The 18,917-nt window shown below is 46.5% G+C and overlaps 1 protein-coding gene across 1 annotated transcript in view; it reads right to left on the reverse strand.

The window, feature by feature from the left end:
* GNAS (GNAS complex locus) overlaps window positions 1–18,708 on the reverse strand; it is a 158,513-nt gene extending 139,805 nt beyond the window's left edge. The window contains exon 1 of the mRNA XM_055813806.1: window positions 18,391–18,708. Within this exon, the coding sequence (XP_055669781.1) occupies window positions 18,391–18,646 (256 nt within the window). The 5' untranslated portion in view covers window positions 18,647–18,708. The remainder of the gene's footprint in view (window positions 1–18,390) is intronic.
* Window positions 18,709–18,917: the final 209 nt, after the last annotated feature.

The following is an 18,917-nucleotide window of genomic DNA, read 5'->3' on the forward strand; positions in this document are numbered from 1 at the left end:
TCCAACACAAAACGTGCTCAACCCCAAGAGCACAAACACAAAGAGCAGTTTTGCTCAGAATCAGGCCTTGCCCAGTGCCTTTTGCTGCCATCGCTCCCGAGCTGGAGCACGCTGCCCCGAGCCGGGCCATTCCCCGAAACGCAGCATATGAGTCACCAGCTGGGCAACAGCTGCCCACCCTTGAGAGCACACGCGTGATGCTCTTGGGTGAGGCCTGAAGTTGGTTTGGGGCCTTTTACTCGATGAAACTGTAAAAAAAAATTGCAACAGTCCTTCTGTTTTGGCATTAAAAAAATCCTGCCTAGCAGAAGGAATGCCCGAGTGTGCTGATGGCTCAGGACAGATGTCAGGATGGACACAGAGCTGCAAGAAGAATATGGGACCGAGCTGCACTCTCCATCTCAAAAGGAGCAGACTTAGAAATAGCACAGGTCTAAGTTTAACAGCTACCTATTGACCATGCCAATGATACTAGTGAATAAACATTCAAAACATTTTAGAAATTCTCTGGAATAAATTAAATCCAACTCTAGAAACTGATACTCTGAATACAAAATAAGAGCTTTCTAGTAGTCAAAATAAAGTTTCACCATCACATGGATTACCAAATAGCAATTAGATATAACAAATATCACTCATGTTTATAAAATTTTTGTAAATAACAAAGCTTATTTATTATTATTATTAATATTTGAAGCCTGGGGATTAAAAAAAAAAAATAATCAAAATATCCAAAAACCCCACAAGAAAACCCCCAAACCACAAAGTAGCTACATTGAGGCACTGTACTGACTGCCAATGGCACAAGACCAATTCTCACTCTACTTGGGATCACCAACATTTGTGTTTTTTCAGTATGCCAGCCTGATAGTGTTGCTGCTCAGGCAAAGCCATCTGTACAGGGACCTGTACCTTACCCCGTCTGGGGTTCCCATACCCTCCAGGTTCTATACGGGGTGGCTTGCCTTGGTGTTAAGCATGGCAAAACACCCCACAGGCCAGATGTCTGTCGGGTTGCTGAAAGTTCTGCATTCTGAACAAACCTGGACGAGTGCCCTCCAGTATTTTGCAGGGTCACACAGATGACTCCCCAGTGAAAGACAACTACCAAGTTAGATCTGTTACAACTGTTAAAAAAATTAGGGTTTCAGATTATAGGGAACTATAACAGCTTCTCTTTGTGAAAGGCATTTACCTGGTTTTTGGTGGTGGTGGCGGGTTTTGTTTTTTTTTAAATATTAATTTAATAAATTTTTTTTATATTTATATATAAATAAATAAAATTTTAAATTTTAAATAAAAATGAGTTCCTTGTCCTCAGCTTTTCTGTTCAGCCCTCTCTCATGCTTCATCTAACAATTTTCATGCTATCACAGGGGGTCAACATCCCACCCCTTGGTCACTTCCCCAGCCATTCTCAGAAACTGAGTTTTTGAAGCTTCTTAATTTATTTTTTTGTCCATAGGGCTTTAAATTTGTAAGAAGGTGCCTGTGATCCTAAGGCTTGTAGTATATCCTGTTGGATTTTTCATGATTTACGTCTGATAAAGGAGAACTTGAGTAGAACTAAGAGTCTACTCACGTTTTACTAAAGCAGCCACCACAGAGCCGCTCGCTTGCTAGTCCACAGCACAGCAGGTTTATATAAGAGAGTCCTCTTCACCCCTAAAGAAGCTTCAAGTCCATATATGACTCTGTTGGACTTGGAAGCAAGTTGTCCAAATTAAAACTGCATTCTCAGATGATTATTTTTAAATGGCAAAAAACTAACCAGTCTGAGGTGAAGCCTTATGAGCGTATCATCTCTGGTGGCAGAGAACTGGGCTTGCCACTCTTGATGCAAAGAACTATCTCCATTGGTTTCAAGACACATTTGCCATAGTTTAACCCTTACATTCATATATAAGCCTGCATGGAAATCCTGTTCTGTGAGAAAAATATACCAGAGAATATTTGTATTTTCAATCTGATTCCAAAGAGGCAGTTTCAAAATGCAAACACAGTACACTAGCAAACCAGTTTTGACTGTGCAAATAAATTTTTAAAAAATTGTTTCTAGGAAGTCCAGCAAAAGTTGGGCTTGAAATCTCTCAGTGGAATTAAGTTTTTGTTCAAGCAATACCACATAGTTCGGAAACCACAGAAAGTGTCTATTAAGACAGTTGCTAATTCAGAGAAAAAATGACCCCATCTGGCACAGTGTCTGCAGTGCTGTTCATTGCACCACAAAAAAAATATTCTTGTACTGCAGTGTGTGAAGCTTTGTAGCAAAGATGACGCCAGGTCAAAAGCATCTAACTGACAAAGAAAGGTTGAGGTTAAAGTCTTGCTTTTACTGTAAAACATTAAGCCCAAAAGGAAGTTTAACATGAAGAAAGGTGGGGGAAAAAGGTGAACTGAACTAACAGTTCGCAAACTTTTTTCCCCTGTGAACAATAAAGGCTTCCAGCTCCAGGAGGATGCCTTCCAATAATGCAAATTGAGGTAAGTAAATTAACCTTAGGAAGCATTATTTTGAACATGAAGAAATATAAGCATAGGGAGAGCATTATCAGAGCAGCTTGCTTAAGTAAGGCTGAAGTAAACGCAGAGACCCCAAAGAGAACCTGCGGGAAACTACTAGAAACTTCAGTGCCTTAAACAACAGAGGGGATGAGTCAGGTATTTATGACAAACAGCTCAGAGACAGGGTGAGGAAGGGCATACCAAACCTGCCTGATGGGAACCATGTAACAAAGGGGGGTTGGCATTAGGCATTTGCCCGTTCAACAGTGTCGAGTCTTGGTCAGCTCTGGGCACGTGTAGTAGAAGACACAATCAAACCAGAAAACTTCATGGAAGCAAGAGTGGTACCAATGAATTCTGCAATCTCCGTGATCAGGAAGAAGCAGAGTGAGACGCAGAGGACACTAAGCGTAGTTTGAGGCATCAGAAAGGAAATTAGACACTCATCCCCTTCAGCTGAGTTAGTTCTGAGATAAGACCAGAAAGGCCAACAGAAAACTCAGCAGTGACAAGTTCACTGGGTGCCTGTTCTGTCCTGGTGACAGCAGGAGGGAAGGGAGCAGGCTCTGAATGAAGCAGATGTCAAATAAACCAAGAGTCCAGAGAGAAGCAGCTGTAGAAAAGGAGGTTCTGCCAGGGCATTTGTTAAACTAAAAGCAAGATGAATTTTAAGAGAGCATCCTGTCAGTGGTAAGGGTTCAGCAATGCTAATGTATTTTTCTGAAAGCAGATCTGACATACTGCAGCTGTGGCAAGTGTGCTAGGGAGCGGAGCAGCAGGCAAACCAACGGGGACAGCAGGACGGAGCAGACAAGACAGACACCAGCTAGTCATGGACAATGCCCACTGAGATCAGCAGTGGTTCTGGGGAGACCACCCTTCTCACAAGCTGTAGAGCCCAGACTACTCAAGCCCTGTGTTTCTAATGGCACAGTGAGCGCACGTGGAGGAGGAGCAAGCTGGTGACCACCATGGCCGACAGCCCCAAGGAGGAGACCCTGGGGGAAGCAGGACCTGTCAGGGGTGGCATGAGCAGACACAGCTTCCCTCAGCTCTTCTCTCCAGTACAATACTCTGCTCACCTTGTCCATCCAGCCTGGAATCTGTGACTGGGGACATGGAGTTCAGTGTCCATGGCTTATGGGTGGATGATCAAACTGACGATGCTTAGAGGCTTTAATAAGGACCAACTAAATAGCCTTTAACAAAGACTTGGTAAAACCTGACAGAAATTCTTCCTGTTGGAATGGTGTTGAATTTTCTAATGTTGCACACATATCTCAATTACAGTTCGGTATCAATATAGACACAAGTATAAAGTCCTCCATTCTTACATGGTTTGCTCAACTCTCCTGCATTCCTCCACAGCAACACGTGACAACATGCTGTCACATATGCACGTGTATCAGCCAGGTATCAGAAGAAACAAGCACATGTCACTAACAATACACCTCTGCCTCCAGAAGCCTGGCTGTTCACACCAAAACCCATGAGCAAATTTCTTTTCAGCTGCAGCATCGTTAGCCATAGAAATCTATCAGTAAGTCATCCTCTAAAGGAACTAGAAGCAAATACCGCCCATCCTCAAGCCACAGCAGCAGTGTAGCGCCACAGTGCAATGGAAATGTACTGGGTTGCCCGAAGAGATAACCACAGCTCCCCGTGCCACCTCTCTGGCTCCTGGCTAATGCCGTCTGCTGTCACCACGTTGATTGTGATTTCCCAAAACACTCAGTTCCAGTCTCACATAAAATTACTACAGCAGTACTCCTAAGAAAGACGTGATCTGTACTAGGTGAGATCATAGGGGAATGTAGATACTAAGCATTCAAATACCATGCCAAGCCTGTTGTTGAGTAATCCAGATTTCAGCCGAATTAAGCAGTGTGTGGTTATACCATACTACAAACATCTGTTTTCAAGAGGTGTCCAAATCATTAACAGCTAATTCTACATCTCTGTTACATTCCCTGCCATATGCTGGGGGATAATCTCAGCAAGCAACAGGGATTTTCATCTCAAATCCTAACACATCTGCTCTGCAAGGCTTCATGTTTTTTGTTATATCGCTTATTAAATAAGTAAGTCTCAGCTGCTCCTCTCTGCTCTTTCCATGCCTTGCATCTATTCTTTCACAGCACCCAAAGGCTCCTGCAACCTGCCTAGAAACATCTGACCATTTCTTCATGCCATCCTAGAAAAAGTTCGCTCCCTTGCCAAGGATAAATACAAAATTTATCTCCTGCATAAACTCACACTCAGGCTGTCTCCATCTGTCTGTGTGTCCCGTCCCGTCCCCCTGGCTAGTGCTGCCACCTGCAAGAGGTCTGAGGCAGGACAGTGGCACTGGGCGAGCTCTACAAGGTTTTCTCCATCACTGGTGGGAGCAGCCTTCTGCTCTCATTCAAGTTCCTGGTTAGGGCTACGTGTCTGTGCATACAGCAAACAAGCACATAAAGAACAAAGGGACAAGATCTGGGTTTATAAGCAACTTCATTAACTGACCATCATAGACCTTTTTGGCACTTTGCTTGGCAAAACAAGGTGCCTGCACTGAAAGCTGTGATGGCACTTTTAGTGGCCATAACAAACATGTATACACACAAACAGAATTTGATCTTTAGCATTAAGCAACAACAACAAAATGGGAGGTGACTGCAGTACTGACAAAAGAAAAGAGATAGAATCCCCTGGAGCCTGAACCTGACTCCCTTCTCCAGGACATAAGCTGGGGCATCATCTACCCACCACATCCTGATGGCATCCCTTCTCTGCACAGGGGGGTATGAAATCTCACTCAAGCTTTGGCCTCTTTGTTCTTTACCCAGATGTTATTGCTGGGGTTTCTGACAGACCCACCGGTTGCTTCAGCCCCAGGGGCATCTCTTCAATGCCAGCTGGGAAGAGGAGCAGCTGTCACCAAGAGCTGCTGGTGTTTCCACCTCACATGTCCCTTCCTCCAGGTGAACAACGGCAGCAGACTTGAAACGATCTTGAATGAACTGCGGCAGACCAACCTCAGGGTGGGAAAGCAGTAAGGATTTCGTGGTCCTGTCTCCTGCCAGCCCTCAAAGGAGCAAGCAATGCACTGAGAAGTTCCTGCAACCCCACAGCTTCCACCAAAGCCATGAGTGGTGCCGCTGCTGGCAAGGAGGGATGTGCGGATGGGGTATTTTTATCTCCTTTTCATTCCCATCCCTGTCAATCCAAAACAAACTTCAGCTAGTTAGAGGTGGGAAAGATGGTTCATGATGAGAAAAGGATTCCCTGGCTTGATTGAAGTGTCACCACTGGATATGTGGATACGTGCCACTGCGGTGGCACAGCTGCATCAGTCCTGGCCTCCCAGCTTCCAGTAACCTTCCCAGACTAAAATAGCAGACCTACTGCCTGATTTTTAGCAGCTGAAGAGTAGCAGTAAACCACATAAGTATTATGTAAAATGATCTTTTTCTAAGTATATGTTTATTGTGCACAGAAGAAGTGGGTTTAATTACAAAGAACTGGAAGTTTTTAACAGTCTGGACTGCCCCCTACTCCTTCTCCAAAAACTCAGGTTTGGCAGCAGCTTTTGGGTTTCATTGGAAGTCTTCTAAGTATTTCCTTGGAAAGACTTTACACTTGGTCCCAGGCAAGAAGTCAAAATCAACATTTAAAAAGCATGCCCTGCATAATTTCCAGGATTCAGCAGCATTAAGGTATACTTATGGAGGCCAGGAGGAGAACAGCTTTTTGTGCTTTTTGACTTGGTGCATAAAGCTGGTCTTCAGGCAAGGAAGTTTATATTCCAAATAATATTTTTAACTACATGCGGTCAAGTATATAACTTATCAGGCCCTTCCTCAACCCCCTCCCAAAATAAGCCTGAATGGTAAATATCGTTGCAGTATTTAGTTTTTGCCTAGACCTCTACTAGAAGCAACAGATTCTCAAACCTTCTAATACAGAATAATTTGACGGCAGAGAAAGTTTCAAGTAACGTTTTCTTAAACTCCTTTGTACAGTAAATCTCTGGTTCGGGCCTGATAGTGATACTCAGGCTAACCTGGCTGGTTCTGCACCGAAGCGAATCACATGGGATTTCATGGCATGTCCCCGTGCCTTGCCCGGTGGCAGCAGTGCTGTCCCCTTGCCGGTGGCATGGCAGCACACAGGTGACTCACCGTTCCCACTGGCTCCAAGGGGATGGCTGACACTACCCTTGCTGGTGTAAATAATCCCATTGAAACTGCTGGGACTGCTGCGGAGTCTGCAAGACTGAAACCCCTGGTTTGATCAAAAGGCCAAGAATGAAATTTCACCCGTTTCATCCATTTGCTAATCAAACAGGCCTGTGCCAATTGCTCCTGACTTTCCAATAGCAGTGCACGTGGCACTTCTGGATACAAGGATATATGCGTGTCTAAGGCCTATCCACTCAAATTTTATGCCAATTTTTGTTTTGGGGAAAAACAGACCAGAACGAACATTTTCCTTGGGAATATTTGAAGTGCTTTTAAAAACAAATACATATTCTTCTGAAATAGCTGCAAATCAAGTCCTGCATCACTCACCACCTAAAACACAAAACGCTACAGATGAGATTAAACTTCACAGAAGCTGAGAGAAATGAGAGCACAGGTAGTGTTAAGGAAATCAGGCAGAGTGGTCTAAAAGGTATTTTATCTGTGTTTTTAAATCAGCAGAGAAAAATAGGGTCTATCAAATTGTGAATTTCCTGTGTGGAGATAAGGCAGGGAAAGCATCAAGACAGTATTTCACGCAGTATTTTTCTTCCAAGCACACAGTTTTAACTGGTATTTATAAAAAACAAAATCTGAATGCAGATTTTCAGCTCACAATAGTGTACCCTTCTCCTCAGTGTCTCCAATTCCTCCCCTTGTAAAATCTCAGTCCCACAAGTCCCCCAGCGCTCCAGGAAACCTCCCAGCTAACCAGAAATCCCAAGATTTCAGCATGAAAAACCACCAGGAAAAATGCAAAACAAAACAAATACAGCCCAGAAACAAAAAATTTTGCTTGGTGGGGGCTGGGGGAGGGAAGCGGAAGAGGTTGCGGTGTAATGCGTGATGAGGATGTCACTGAGAAAAAGAACGATGAACCCCATAAAGTGCTTTATTTTTTCCTCATTTCCACAGCAGTATCTCCCCATTGAAGCTGCTGATCATCCTGAGCCCCGTGCCCTGCACACCTGGGGGGGCTGAAGCCCCTCGCCGGGCACCACCACGGGGCAGTCATGCTGGAATAGCTCGGGAACAGGCAAGGGAAGGAGCTGCCGGTTTCCACTACAAGCTCTCTGTGCTCCAGGACTCAAACCTGTCTGTCATCTCCACCAAGGAGCCGGCAGGGCTCATGGACTCTGACAAAGCAAGCAATAGGACTGCACAGTTGTTGGTGCCCCAGCCAAACTGCCATAAGCAAAACTGAAGAGGCCCAAAGGACTAAAGCAGTTGCTTTGCTTTGACGCCTGAAACTGCTCTCCTGCAGTGCAAAGCAATATGAGAAGCTCAGAGCATCACCAAGTGTGTCTTCCTTGGAGATGGCAACTGTACTCCCCGAGTGGTGCCCAAGCAAGCAGATGTACTACAGGCATTGATTAGGGCACTAACCTGTACACTGAAATTAAACCCATAGCTACTCCTCACTTACTCAGCCAACAGGTATGAGCCTAGTTGTTGTACTGCCTCACAGTTCCTTTCATCATGTGAGGGAAGATGGAGGTGAAGACGGAGCCCCTTCAGCCCCCACGGGGATGCAGAGAACAGCCTAATCCCTGCGGTACTCCCAAGGCTATTTTTGCCTTGACAACAAGAGAAAGGACACAAAGTAACAGTAAAAATGTAGTTCTGAGGATATTTTGATGTGCAGTAATGAGAAAACAGAGCTGGCCTCTCCACAAACATATGCCAACTAGTCCGTGATGAAAAGCTTTACAACTTTCTTACAAACCATAGAGCTGGAGCCTGGAGAACCCCTCCCACCAGCCTTTGCCTGCTGTGCATGCTGGCACACAATACACATTCACCAGTAGGAAGACCACGATCTTAATTGTTTCAGTATATCAGGGAAATCTAAAAACCTCTGCAACATGACAGGAACAATTTATAGTCCAGGCTGACATTTCTGGCTGCCCCAGCCACCCATAGCCTGTGCTGAACCGCCCAAGGGAGCAGCACAAGCCCTACAAGCTCCTCCGCAATGCGACCTGCTCCTCAGTGGCCAGTAACAGCACCTGGTCAAGGTACTACCAGACTTCAAAAATCAAATGAAGCTCTCCACATACAAAGATTAGATTTTAAAAGTAACTTCTTTTGGATTAGTGTTCCTATAACTTAATGCAGAGGAAGTGGTAGGCACAGATGTGAGAACCGCTAGGGATGCGGGGGAGTGGCAGCACTGCGCAGGACAGCCCAGGGCAGGAGAGCGCTCAGAAAGCTAGTCAGTCACATCTGAAGTTGTGCTTTAAAATTAAAAGCCTCTTCCATGAAAATCCACATAAAACCACTCTTCCAGCAACACTGGCAGGAAGCCACCTTACACGTAAATCACCTTCGGTTCATGGGGGAAGCCGCAGGGGACATTCTCAGGAGCAGCTCCCACAGCTCTTTCCCACTGGTGCTGTGATAAACGTGATAAATGTGTTAAATGTGATAAATGCCCATTCAGGGCACACACGGGATGGGTGAGGGGTTGGGCCCTCCACTTGTTTTCTCATTTGTTTCTCCACTGAACTTGATATACTTCCTTGAGGTCAAAGTCATGAAGTCACGGTAGCATTGCTGTGTACAAACCAACCTGTGTGAAGCTGCCTGGGGTAGAAGCATATGGATTTGGTTCCTGAAAACAGTACTGAACACATTGACAACCTAGTGCTGAGCTCAGCCTTGTGGGATGGACACGTGCCAGGGGATGGGAGGCACCAGGTTGGTTTTGTTGGTGTGATGCCTATGATTTCTATATGCAGATTCCCCCTTGCAAGATTTATTGTGCTTAGGATGGAGAAAAGGAGAAGGAACAGTCCTTCAGTAGGAGGAAACACCTCTACTCATCCTCCAGTTTGGAATCAGAAAATTCTAACTGGGTTTTTCCAGGAGTTTCAGCACTCCCTCCCCTCTTCCAACACACTGCAGCAGACGCAGATGTGGCTGAACAGAACAAGACCATAGACTGTAAAACTGCATCTTATTCCTTGTTAGAAACCAAGCCATCCTCCTCAGCATCCACTTCCTTTGCTTGGCAAAACAAATAGCAGCTTTCTGACAGCTGTTTAACACTCTCTGCCTCCCCACAGTTCTCAATGCAAGGAATATTCATAATTTTTTTTTCCTTAAATGACATAGAGATCTTATAAAATGCTGCTCAGACACAGATACTGTGGATTTTCTTCACAGAGGGAACACTTTGGAGGAAGTAAAGAAAACTTCAGCCAAGCACAAAGCATCCATGGCTTGTTTCTCAAATGCTTCATTGACCAGGGGAACAATGTGGATTAGTCACGGAGTCCAACTTCTTGAGACATATGCTTCAAGTACAAATATCTAAAACATCATGGATTTATATGCCTGGTAACTGGGCTTTCTTATGAAAAGTATTGAGTTGTCCTCACTTCAGGGAATTTCCAAGTTTTTTTCTGGCTGTTTTTAAATTACAGCAATTAGAAGGAAATTCAATGAAATCATGCATACTTGTGAACAAGTACACTCCCAAATTTAAGGGAGCCGGGGAAGAACTGCTTGTAATTAGAACTAACTGCACTCTTCAAGGTTTTTCCTCAATGAACGGGAACATACCTTATGGAGATCTGTGGGTATCCATAGCACACAAAAGTGTCTAAGAAACTACCCACATTTCTGCTGGGATGACTATTAATCCCTTGTTTCTGACACTACAGGTTTTGATCAAGCTAGGATTGCTGGTTAACACACTTTTCAGAATCTTGCTAGATGCCTGTGCATAAGTGGAGCTCTAGAAGCTAAGGGATTGTCAGCATGAGGCTGTTCAAGGGCAGACAGCACTGGAAAGGCAACAAAATTTTGTGCCAAGGTGGCCCACACTTCCATGGAAGCTGCTCACATGGACACAGAGCAATGGGGATTAGCTTTTGCAAATACCACAAAGCCCACCCTTTTGAGTCAAATGCTGTAGCCAGGCTCTCTCTCCTACTGTAAGGTCCAACCCTGCTAATCAAGATGTTGAAGAAGCAAGTAGTTACTTTTAAGGAACAACCAGAGGCCCGAAGCCTGCAAACGGCAAAAATACCCAGTGATTTCTGGAAAAGTCTCTTGAGGTTACAGGAGATGCCATGAACAAACCACCAACTAGTACAAATGCTTGTAGCGCTAACACTCGAAAGCATTACAAATTAAAACATCAGTCGCTCATTTCAGCAGTGCTCCTGGCAGACTAACATGCACACAAGTCCTTCTAGTTTTGCACGGAAATTTTTGCAGGAATGATGACACGCCTGACCACGATGGTGTGGTGTGTATTTAGAGTCAAGGGGCAACAGCATTGTACAAGCTCAAAAGAGAAGCTTCTCATCCCTCTTTCTCAAGGAAGCCACGTAAAGAACAAGGGTTAATAGGGAATTATTAGATTTTTCTAATAGGAGAAAAAAAATTAAAAAAAAAGGTAGACATCAGGTATGAAAACCAGAGTCCCTAATGCTGATTGCAGGGGCTTCACTCAAGGAAGAAAACACCAAGGGAAGAAAACAGAACTCCCCTAATCCAGATATTTTACCTGCAGGCACCTGCCAGTCTTGCCTGAGCTGCCCCAGGCGCCTCCTTAAGGCAGCACACACAAACACAGCTCCAACACCTACACTGGAGACAGATGCTGAGAACTGGAGAGAATCTGAACCACGCTTCTGTAGACAGCTCCAAAACCTTCACAAGTGCCTCACAACTCAGGAGGGGTTTGCTTGGACTTTACTACAGCAGCAATGTTATTTATAATTCATGCTTTAAGGCACTTGGGTCTCCTCTCTCTTGTCTTCCTGGTCCTTTATTTTCTTTTATTTATTTCCAAAGTATTTTTTTCTTTTAAAAAGCACCAGATTAGGTTCAGTCCTCCGCTCTCTCGTTTCTTCATTGCTGGTCTTTTCCACCAGCTATTCCCAACCATGACACTGCCAGGTCTGGAGAAACCCCTGCACAGGAGATGGTGCAACTTCAGAGGTCCCAGCGCAGAAAGGAGCCACCAGTTGCACAAAAGCAATCAAGGCATTTTGTCCGCTCAGCAAACAGATGGTGCTGACTCAGCAGCAGGAAGACAAGCTTCTGCCAGCCCTGTTGCACCAAAACCAGCAGCAGTTTGAACCTACCATGCCAGCCGCTAATTAAAAATGTAACAGCACAGGTGAGACCTGAGCAGCACCCCCTAACTGATAGTGCGCTCAGCAGGTAACCTCTTCGTAACTATAGAGATTTTCACAAATTTGCCTTTCCATTTAAAGTCAGGCCAACCATTCACACCCAAAACCCCTCTTCCCTGACCTCTTCCTATTCCCAAAGAAAAACTTCACAGGACTCAGATGCCCTAATAACAAACCTCTGACTCCAGCCAACTTGTGTGCTAGTTCAGTCTCCAGGCAAGAAATGTAGTGGTTTCACTCACTGCTTGAGTTGCTAGTAAATGCCATAGCCATCTTTTTTACAGGTAGAAAGGAAAAGCCGCTGCCTTCCTTCAGAATATCAGAGATGGAATGAACAGCTAAAAAGCAATAGTCAAAGACAGCACTGCTGGCATGGTTTTCCCTTTTTTTTTTTTTAAAAAAAAAAAAAAAAGTCTCTGACAACTCTGGAATTAGGTCCATGGCTACACATGAATGTCAGCCTCTCCAGAGTGATGGGTGATGATCTTTATCCTACCAGGCATGTAATGAGTAAAAATAAAGATTACTATTAACACAGGGATAGCACATATGCTGGGGAAGGGGAAAGAGGATGTACATTTACACTGCTGTGTGACTGCAAAGATGTTGTTGGTCCTAGGGACCAGGGGATCCCCCAGACTTCTCACCCCCTTCCCACAAAAATCCATGCTTAACACAGGCACCGAGCACCCCTTCAGCATTAGCTGTAACTGTGAAAGTAATTACTTTGCCGTTTCGATCTCTGTATAGAGAGCATCATCCTAGCATCAATACAGCATGGCATCCATTAGCAGCCCTTCACTGTAACACTTTCATAGCAGTGCTGCTGTAGGTTTCCTAACACCTTCTATTGCCAGACCCTGTTTGAAGCAGCTCAAACTTTGCCAAACTTCAAATATGCTGGCTGAAGCTCTCCACACCATGTGTCTGCCTGAGGCTAATTACTTTTTTATGTGGAGGTGGTACAAGAGAAAAGTCAAGGTCAGGAGCTCTTAATGAAAAAAAAGAACAAAAAGCCACGAACAAAACCACCAAAACCACAAAACCAAAACACAAAAAAGCAGGGAATGATGAGTAACTTGCCTGTCTCCTTTCTATGCAATTTTAAAATGGGAGCAGGAGAGAATCTACTACACTAAGTGACGTAAAGCACAGAGGTGCCAGTGCTGAAGACACTGCCTTGGTCTGAGGTTAAGCAACTATTCACCAGCTCACATCACAGGTCCTGGAGCCGGCATTGCTTGTGTACTGGGTAAACCCTGTTAAAAGTTTGCAAAGCTTTCCAGGTATTTTTCTTCGGAGTAAACATGCTCCAGACCCAGATGATCTCTGTTTACCAACTGAGCAGGCAGCACTCTATGCCATAGAGCACATTTTGTATACAGCAGTGGGAACCGGGTAGGACACATCTTGCAGAGGCTCTTCGATGTAAAGGAAGACCCATAATTAGCACACCACCTCCCGGTGTCCACAGCAGGATCCTCATGTCTGCACTGGAAAGTCCTGGCCAGATAGAAACCACAGAGATTACTATGTCCAAGCGTTCTTGTAGTGTCTGGTAATTACTGGGAACCCAACTGGAAAATATTGTAATTCCTACACCACTAATGACAGTCCCTTCAGAGAACCACCGCATAGTGCTGCCCTGCCAGCTGCCATCGCAGTGCACAGCAGGCAGGTTGCTCAGCAGAGCAGCCTGTGACAAGGTACTCTCATCGTAAGCATCCCCTAGGATTGAACCCAGGGTTTTTTGGTTTTCCTATTCCTGCTCTTCTAAAATGGGAAATCAAATACCAACTTGGTACAAGATTTTTAATGTCAAAAATCTTGTTTTCAAGAATTCAGGAGCGCCAGGATAAAGGTTCCCTCAATATTTTTAGTCTGTTCTGTACCTCTTTTGCACAATCTTCTAATAAGCATCATTTTTTTTGCAGAGCAGCTCATAACACGAGGCACAAGAAACAAAATCAGTTCTAAGTGAATGAAACTATTGTCAACAGAGACAAGCTCTTGCGAGATGGAATTTCATCAAGCCCCAGAACACACGCCTATCTTTGTAACTTTGTAAGATTTAATGGCAAACTCCACATTAAATGCTGCTTTGGGGAACCAGACCAGCTCCTGCCTGCCACAGAGCCGCCCTGGCCCACCCAGCAGCATGCAGCTTCCATAGCGGACACCCATCGGCGCTGCACTTCAGAGCATCTAAAGCTCGCACTGCAAAGTGCTGTGCCTTCACAGACATGAGGTCCATGCTCTAAGCACATGAAGTGTTACTAAAAAAATTAAAGTTGACTACTACAGCAAAAAAAAAAAAAAAAAAATAGTGTTAGGCCAAGACGGGGCATTTCAAATCAGTAGTAGCTTCAGACAATTTTATATTTAGTCTTTAGTGGTGCTTCCCTCTCTGGCATCCACAAAAGAGAACGATAGCACCTCATTTCACAACAGTGCCATGCACTGACATTTACGAAGCATTCAGTCCCTGCAGTGATCAGAACTACAGAAAAGCCCATGAGGAGTTCAACAGTTCTTTATTCAGTGCAGGCTACGGACAGTGTGTCATAAATAGGGCACAGGGTGACACATTGTGTGAGGAGGATAAGAATATTGAATAGCTACTCATTCACTGCACAACATCCATCTTGTGCCCTGAATGAAGTACCAGCCCTGTGGAAAAAAAAAATACAATGTAAACCATACAAGACAGTCTTTAATTATATGGTATGGAGGGGCTTACCATGCGGCGTACACACAGGGTGACTGTGGTTAGTCTTCACGCTGATATGCCCTAGCTTTTCAAACTATGTTTTTCCTCCTGTATAATATATTCCCCCTATAAAAACTCAAATCTGCATGCCGTGTATTCATATTTGTACCATTATGGACATTTCTGTTAGAAACATTTTTACTTAAGCACTGATGTTCGTTAAGATTCAGAATGGCCATTATTTAATACATTGTAGTTTAATATAAATGCCCAAGATGACAAGCACATGTATCTAGATTGCTATATTGACAGCCGTGTTTCCTTTTCAGTATGGAAATAAGCTACAAGTACTTTCTACACGGGTAAGAATTCAGCCTGACAGAGTGAAACATCTAAGTGCACAAAGACTGTCAAAGCACGGAGAGGAGATCAGCCCAAGATCACTCTCTCCCAGCAAACCAGATCACAGAAGAAGAGGAAGGTCACGGTAAAGCAACACATACACCAGGAGAGCTGAGCAATAGCTCTCAGTTTCGGGCCGAGTGGGTATTTGTTGGAAAATACTAACTTATCAAAAGCATTAAAATCCCTCAGACAGGACTACAATTCTTGCTTTCATATATTTGTTTTAAGATAAAAACACAACTGAAGCTGAATTATACTTTCAAGTCTTAAAAAAAAAAAAAAAAAAAGAGAGAGGAAGACCCACACTACTGTCACTAGTGAGAAAGCACACACAGAATGCAACTGTTTTATGGCAAGAGTTTAGAATCCTTTCCCCCATAAGCACACATTATTAATTTTAAAGCCAGGATTGTTCTCAAACAAAAAAACACCCCCATGCACTGAAAAGTCACCTTCCAATACCCAGCAGTAACCTTAAACTCGTAATATGTTGCCAACATAACAATTGTCATCCTTAAGTTGTGCCTTGTACGGTACACTAAAATCCAACGAGATTACACCTGATTGTGCATTTTCCTTTCACAAAAACTACTGCACAAAAGCAGTAAAAATACTCTAGTGCAAGCAAAAAGTCAGGTTATGGCTTCAAAAACAGAGCAGATGTAAGATCATTGCTCTACTGAATTTAAGAGAGGCTTCAGGAATCGGGAATCCACATTAAACACCCGCAGTGATGCGAAAGGACTGAAAAAAATGGTGAAAAAAACCTAAAATTGACAGGACATACAGATATCCACTGAGTAACTACACCCATGCACTGCACATCCCTGAGCCCTCAAAGGGAGTAACGTCTTCCAAAAAAGGAACTGAAACATCAGCAGGTAAGTATCAGTTGTGCTAGAGAGCACTAACCTGAGGGATACCCTGAGCAACAGAGTAGAGCATATGGCTGTGAAGTATGTTATACACACACTACGGCATCAAAACACATGCAGGCACGGCCACCTGTGCCTTTGCACACTCCCTGTGTTCTGCACAGCCAAGCACATGACAGGAGAAAACACTCTAGATTTGCAACACAGCTTTGCAGCCCCTGGAAGCATATGAGCTAATGCAGCTGTATGCTGAAAATAATCCTGTCTTAGGGACAGCCCAGCCCTGAAGCATCAGTGCAGCTTTCATTTAAGTTTTGTTACCCTCCAAGAGCAGCCACCTGTGCTGTCCTTTGCTGTCCATGCCAGCGACACACTCCCACAGGAGCCCATCAGCCTAAAACGTTGGGAGTGTAAGTAAGAAACCATGAGTAGCTCCTGCCACGGAGCCTTCAGCCCCAAGCAAGGAGATATCCCTGGCCTTGCACTTCTTCAGTCTTTTTTTTTTTTCCCCCCACCCTAACTCCATTCCTTGGAAGACTCAGGTGCAGCTTTAAATCCCAGCTAGATGCTCCTGCCCCCCTCATTCAATATTCCTGTCCTACATTATTTGTACATGCAATCCATAAGCATCAGGCGAAGTCTCAGCACAGAGATGCTCAGCTGGGGCAGCAATATCTGCAGATGTACATAAAGTCTAACCAAACATACCCTGAACCTTTTACAACAGTTGAGAAATAGAAAATTCACCAAGTAACAGTGGGCATGAGATGCAGGGGAGAAGCGGCAAGGGAAGGAAGCTAACTGGAAAAATGACAATCCCTGTGCAAGGAGCAGGGAAATGGGTCTCTCAATCATCCCCAGATTTACAAGAGGGCCAAAAAGTGACTTCCTGCTATTCAAGTCCAGGCTGAAATATAATAAACCACTGCCAACATAACACTGACTCATATCCATCAGATTTATAAATCAGTCCTTCGACAAAGAATGCTCTCTCTGTTGCCTTCACCAGAGATAATTTCCAACTGCTAAGATATGTTGTTTAACCACCCAATGTTTCGTGTCATTTCTGCCAGAAACGGTTCTGCGGCACAACACGTTAGAAGCAATATTAAAAACCAGGCAACTGAAATACTGCCTACTACAAACACAGAACCCTATCAGATAGCCTTTATGGCTTAAAGGCTTGCAGATTAACATCAAAATTAGCCCTACTGGTGGTTTTTTTCCTAATTATTTAATCTACAAAGAAAAACCAGTTCTCACAGCTCCTTCAAACTCTACATACTCTTTTTTTAAAAAAAAAACCAACAAACTACAACCAAAAAAACCCCCCTACTAACCATAAAATAACTTTTTTTTTTTTAATACAAAAAAGCATAACCTGTGCTTGAAAGGAAAGCCACGTTGGTTAAATTCTTACAATGCACTCCCAGCACGTGAGCTTTAGTCCTTGCACAAGTGATGCTCAACTTCCATGTCACAAGAGGAAAACACACCTTCACGAACAGACAGCGGTAGAGCTGCAGCCACATCAAAACAAGCTGTACGTCTAGAATAAAAACTTTTACCACTACAACTCAGGAAACTACATCCGATATTGTTTTCTAAAGCTCCTTAAAGTGCTGCTCCTCTTAAAGGCTACAAGCAGGCTGAAAAGGTCGGGGCCAAGTCCTGCCGTTCCTCACACCCGGTGCCACGCGTGGCTCGGGAGGCTCTTCAGTTACCTGCGGGCATTTGGAAATGTTCGCTGTTACTGTAAGGTGGTCAGAGCTCAGCCGTGCAGGTGTGCGGGGCAGTGCGGGCTCCCCCGCAGCCCGCCGGGGAATGGGGGCACGGAGCCACCTCCAAACCCTGACACAGGTCAGTGCATGTCTGCGGATGTCTGCTGGGGTACGGGTGGCACCGCAGCGGTTCAGGCACCGCACGGGCAGGTAACGCGAAGGTGCCTTTCCAGGGGCTGCCGGCGGGACGGGAGCAAGCGCCGCGCATCCCCCGCGGGCCCCGGCCCGCCCGCCCCAGCCTCTGTCCGCGGGGCGAAGGCAGCAGCAAAACCCACGAAGGCGCACAGAGAAACGTGGGGTCCCCCCTTACAGGGGCGCCGCGCCGGGTCGCTAGGCTGCGCCTCCGCGGGCCGGTGGGGGCTCTGTGCCCGCCGCCAGCCGGGGCGGGGCGGCACCTGCCCGGGCCCCCGCGGGCACCCGCAAGCGGAGCGGAGGCTGCCAGCGCCCGCGGGCCGGGCACGATAGCGCAGCCCCGCGCCGAGCCCCCGCCGCAACGGCACCCCGGCGCGGCCCCGCAGCACGGCGCGGCCCCCCGCCGGCCGCCCGCGCCCCAGCGCGGCCCCGCACCCCGGCCGGCCCCCGCCGACCCCCGCCCCGCGGCACCGCCCGGCCGCCCACGTGACGCGCGCCCCGCCCCGGCCCAGCCGCGGCCACCGCCCACTCCGGCAGCGCGGGGCACCGGCGCCGGCACCGGGGCTGACAGCGGCTGCCGGGCCGCGCCCGCCCGCCCGCGCTCACCCAGCAGCAGCAGCCGGTGCGTCTGCTTGTACTCCCGCTTCTCCGCCTTCAGCGTCTTGTCGATGCTCTTGCTCCGCTTCTTGTCCGCCCGCTCCTTGGCCACCAGGTCCTGCCGCAGCCGGTGCCGCACCTGCGGGTCGCCGTGCTCCCCCGCCGCGGCCGCCGAGGAGGGGATGTCCGCCTCGCCGCGGCCGCCGTAGGGCGCGGAGGGGTGCGCGGCGGCCAGGCGGGAGCGCAGGCTGTAGCACAGCCCCATGGTGCCGGAGCCGCCCGCCCTACGGCGCCGCGGGCATGCTCTCGGCCGGGCCGGGCAGGGCGAGGCGGCTGCGCCCGGCGGCCTCTTAAAGTGGCCCCGCTCGGCCGGGGCTGCGGAGCGCGCTGCCCCGTCCCGCCCCTCCCCTCGGCCGGTCCCCCGCGCCGCGGCCGCCGGCCACACGTGATGCGGACATGTTTACCGTATTCTCTGGAAAGCGGCCCCCGCCGCAGCCTCCCGGCGGTGACGGGGGGGCAACGGCCGCCGCCCCCCT

Source organism: Falco peregrinus, chromosome 9, assembly GCF_023634155.1.
Source record: "Falco peregrinus isolate bFalPer1 chromosome 9, bFalPer1.pri, whole genome shotgun sequence".
NCBI classification, from domain to species: domain Eukaryota; kingdom Metazoa; phylum Chordata; class Aves; order Falconiformes; family Falconidae; genus Falco; species Falco peregrinus.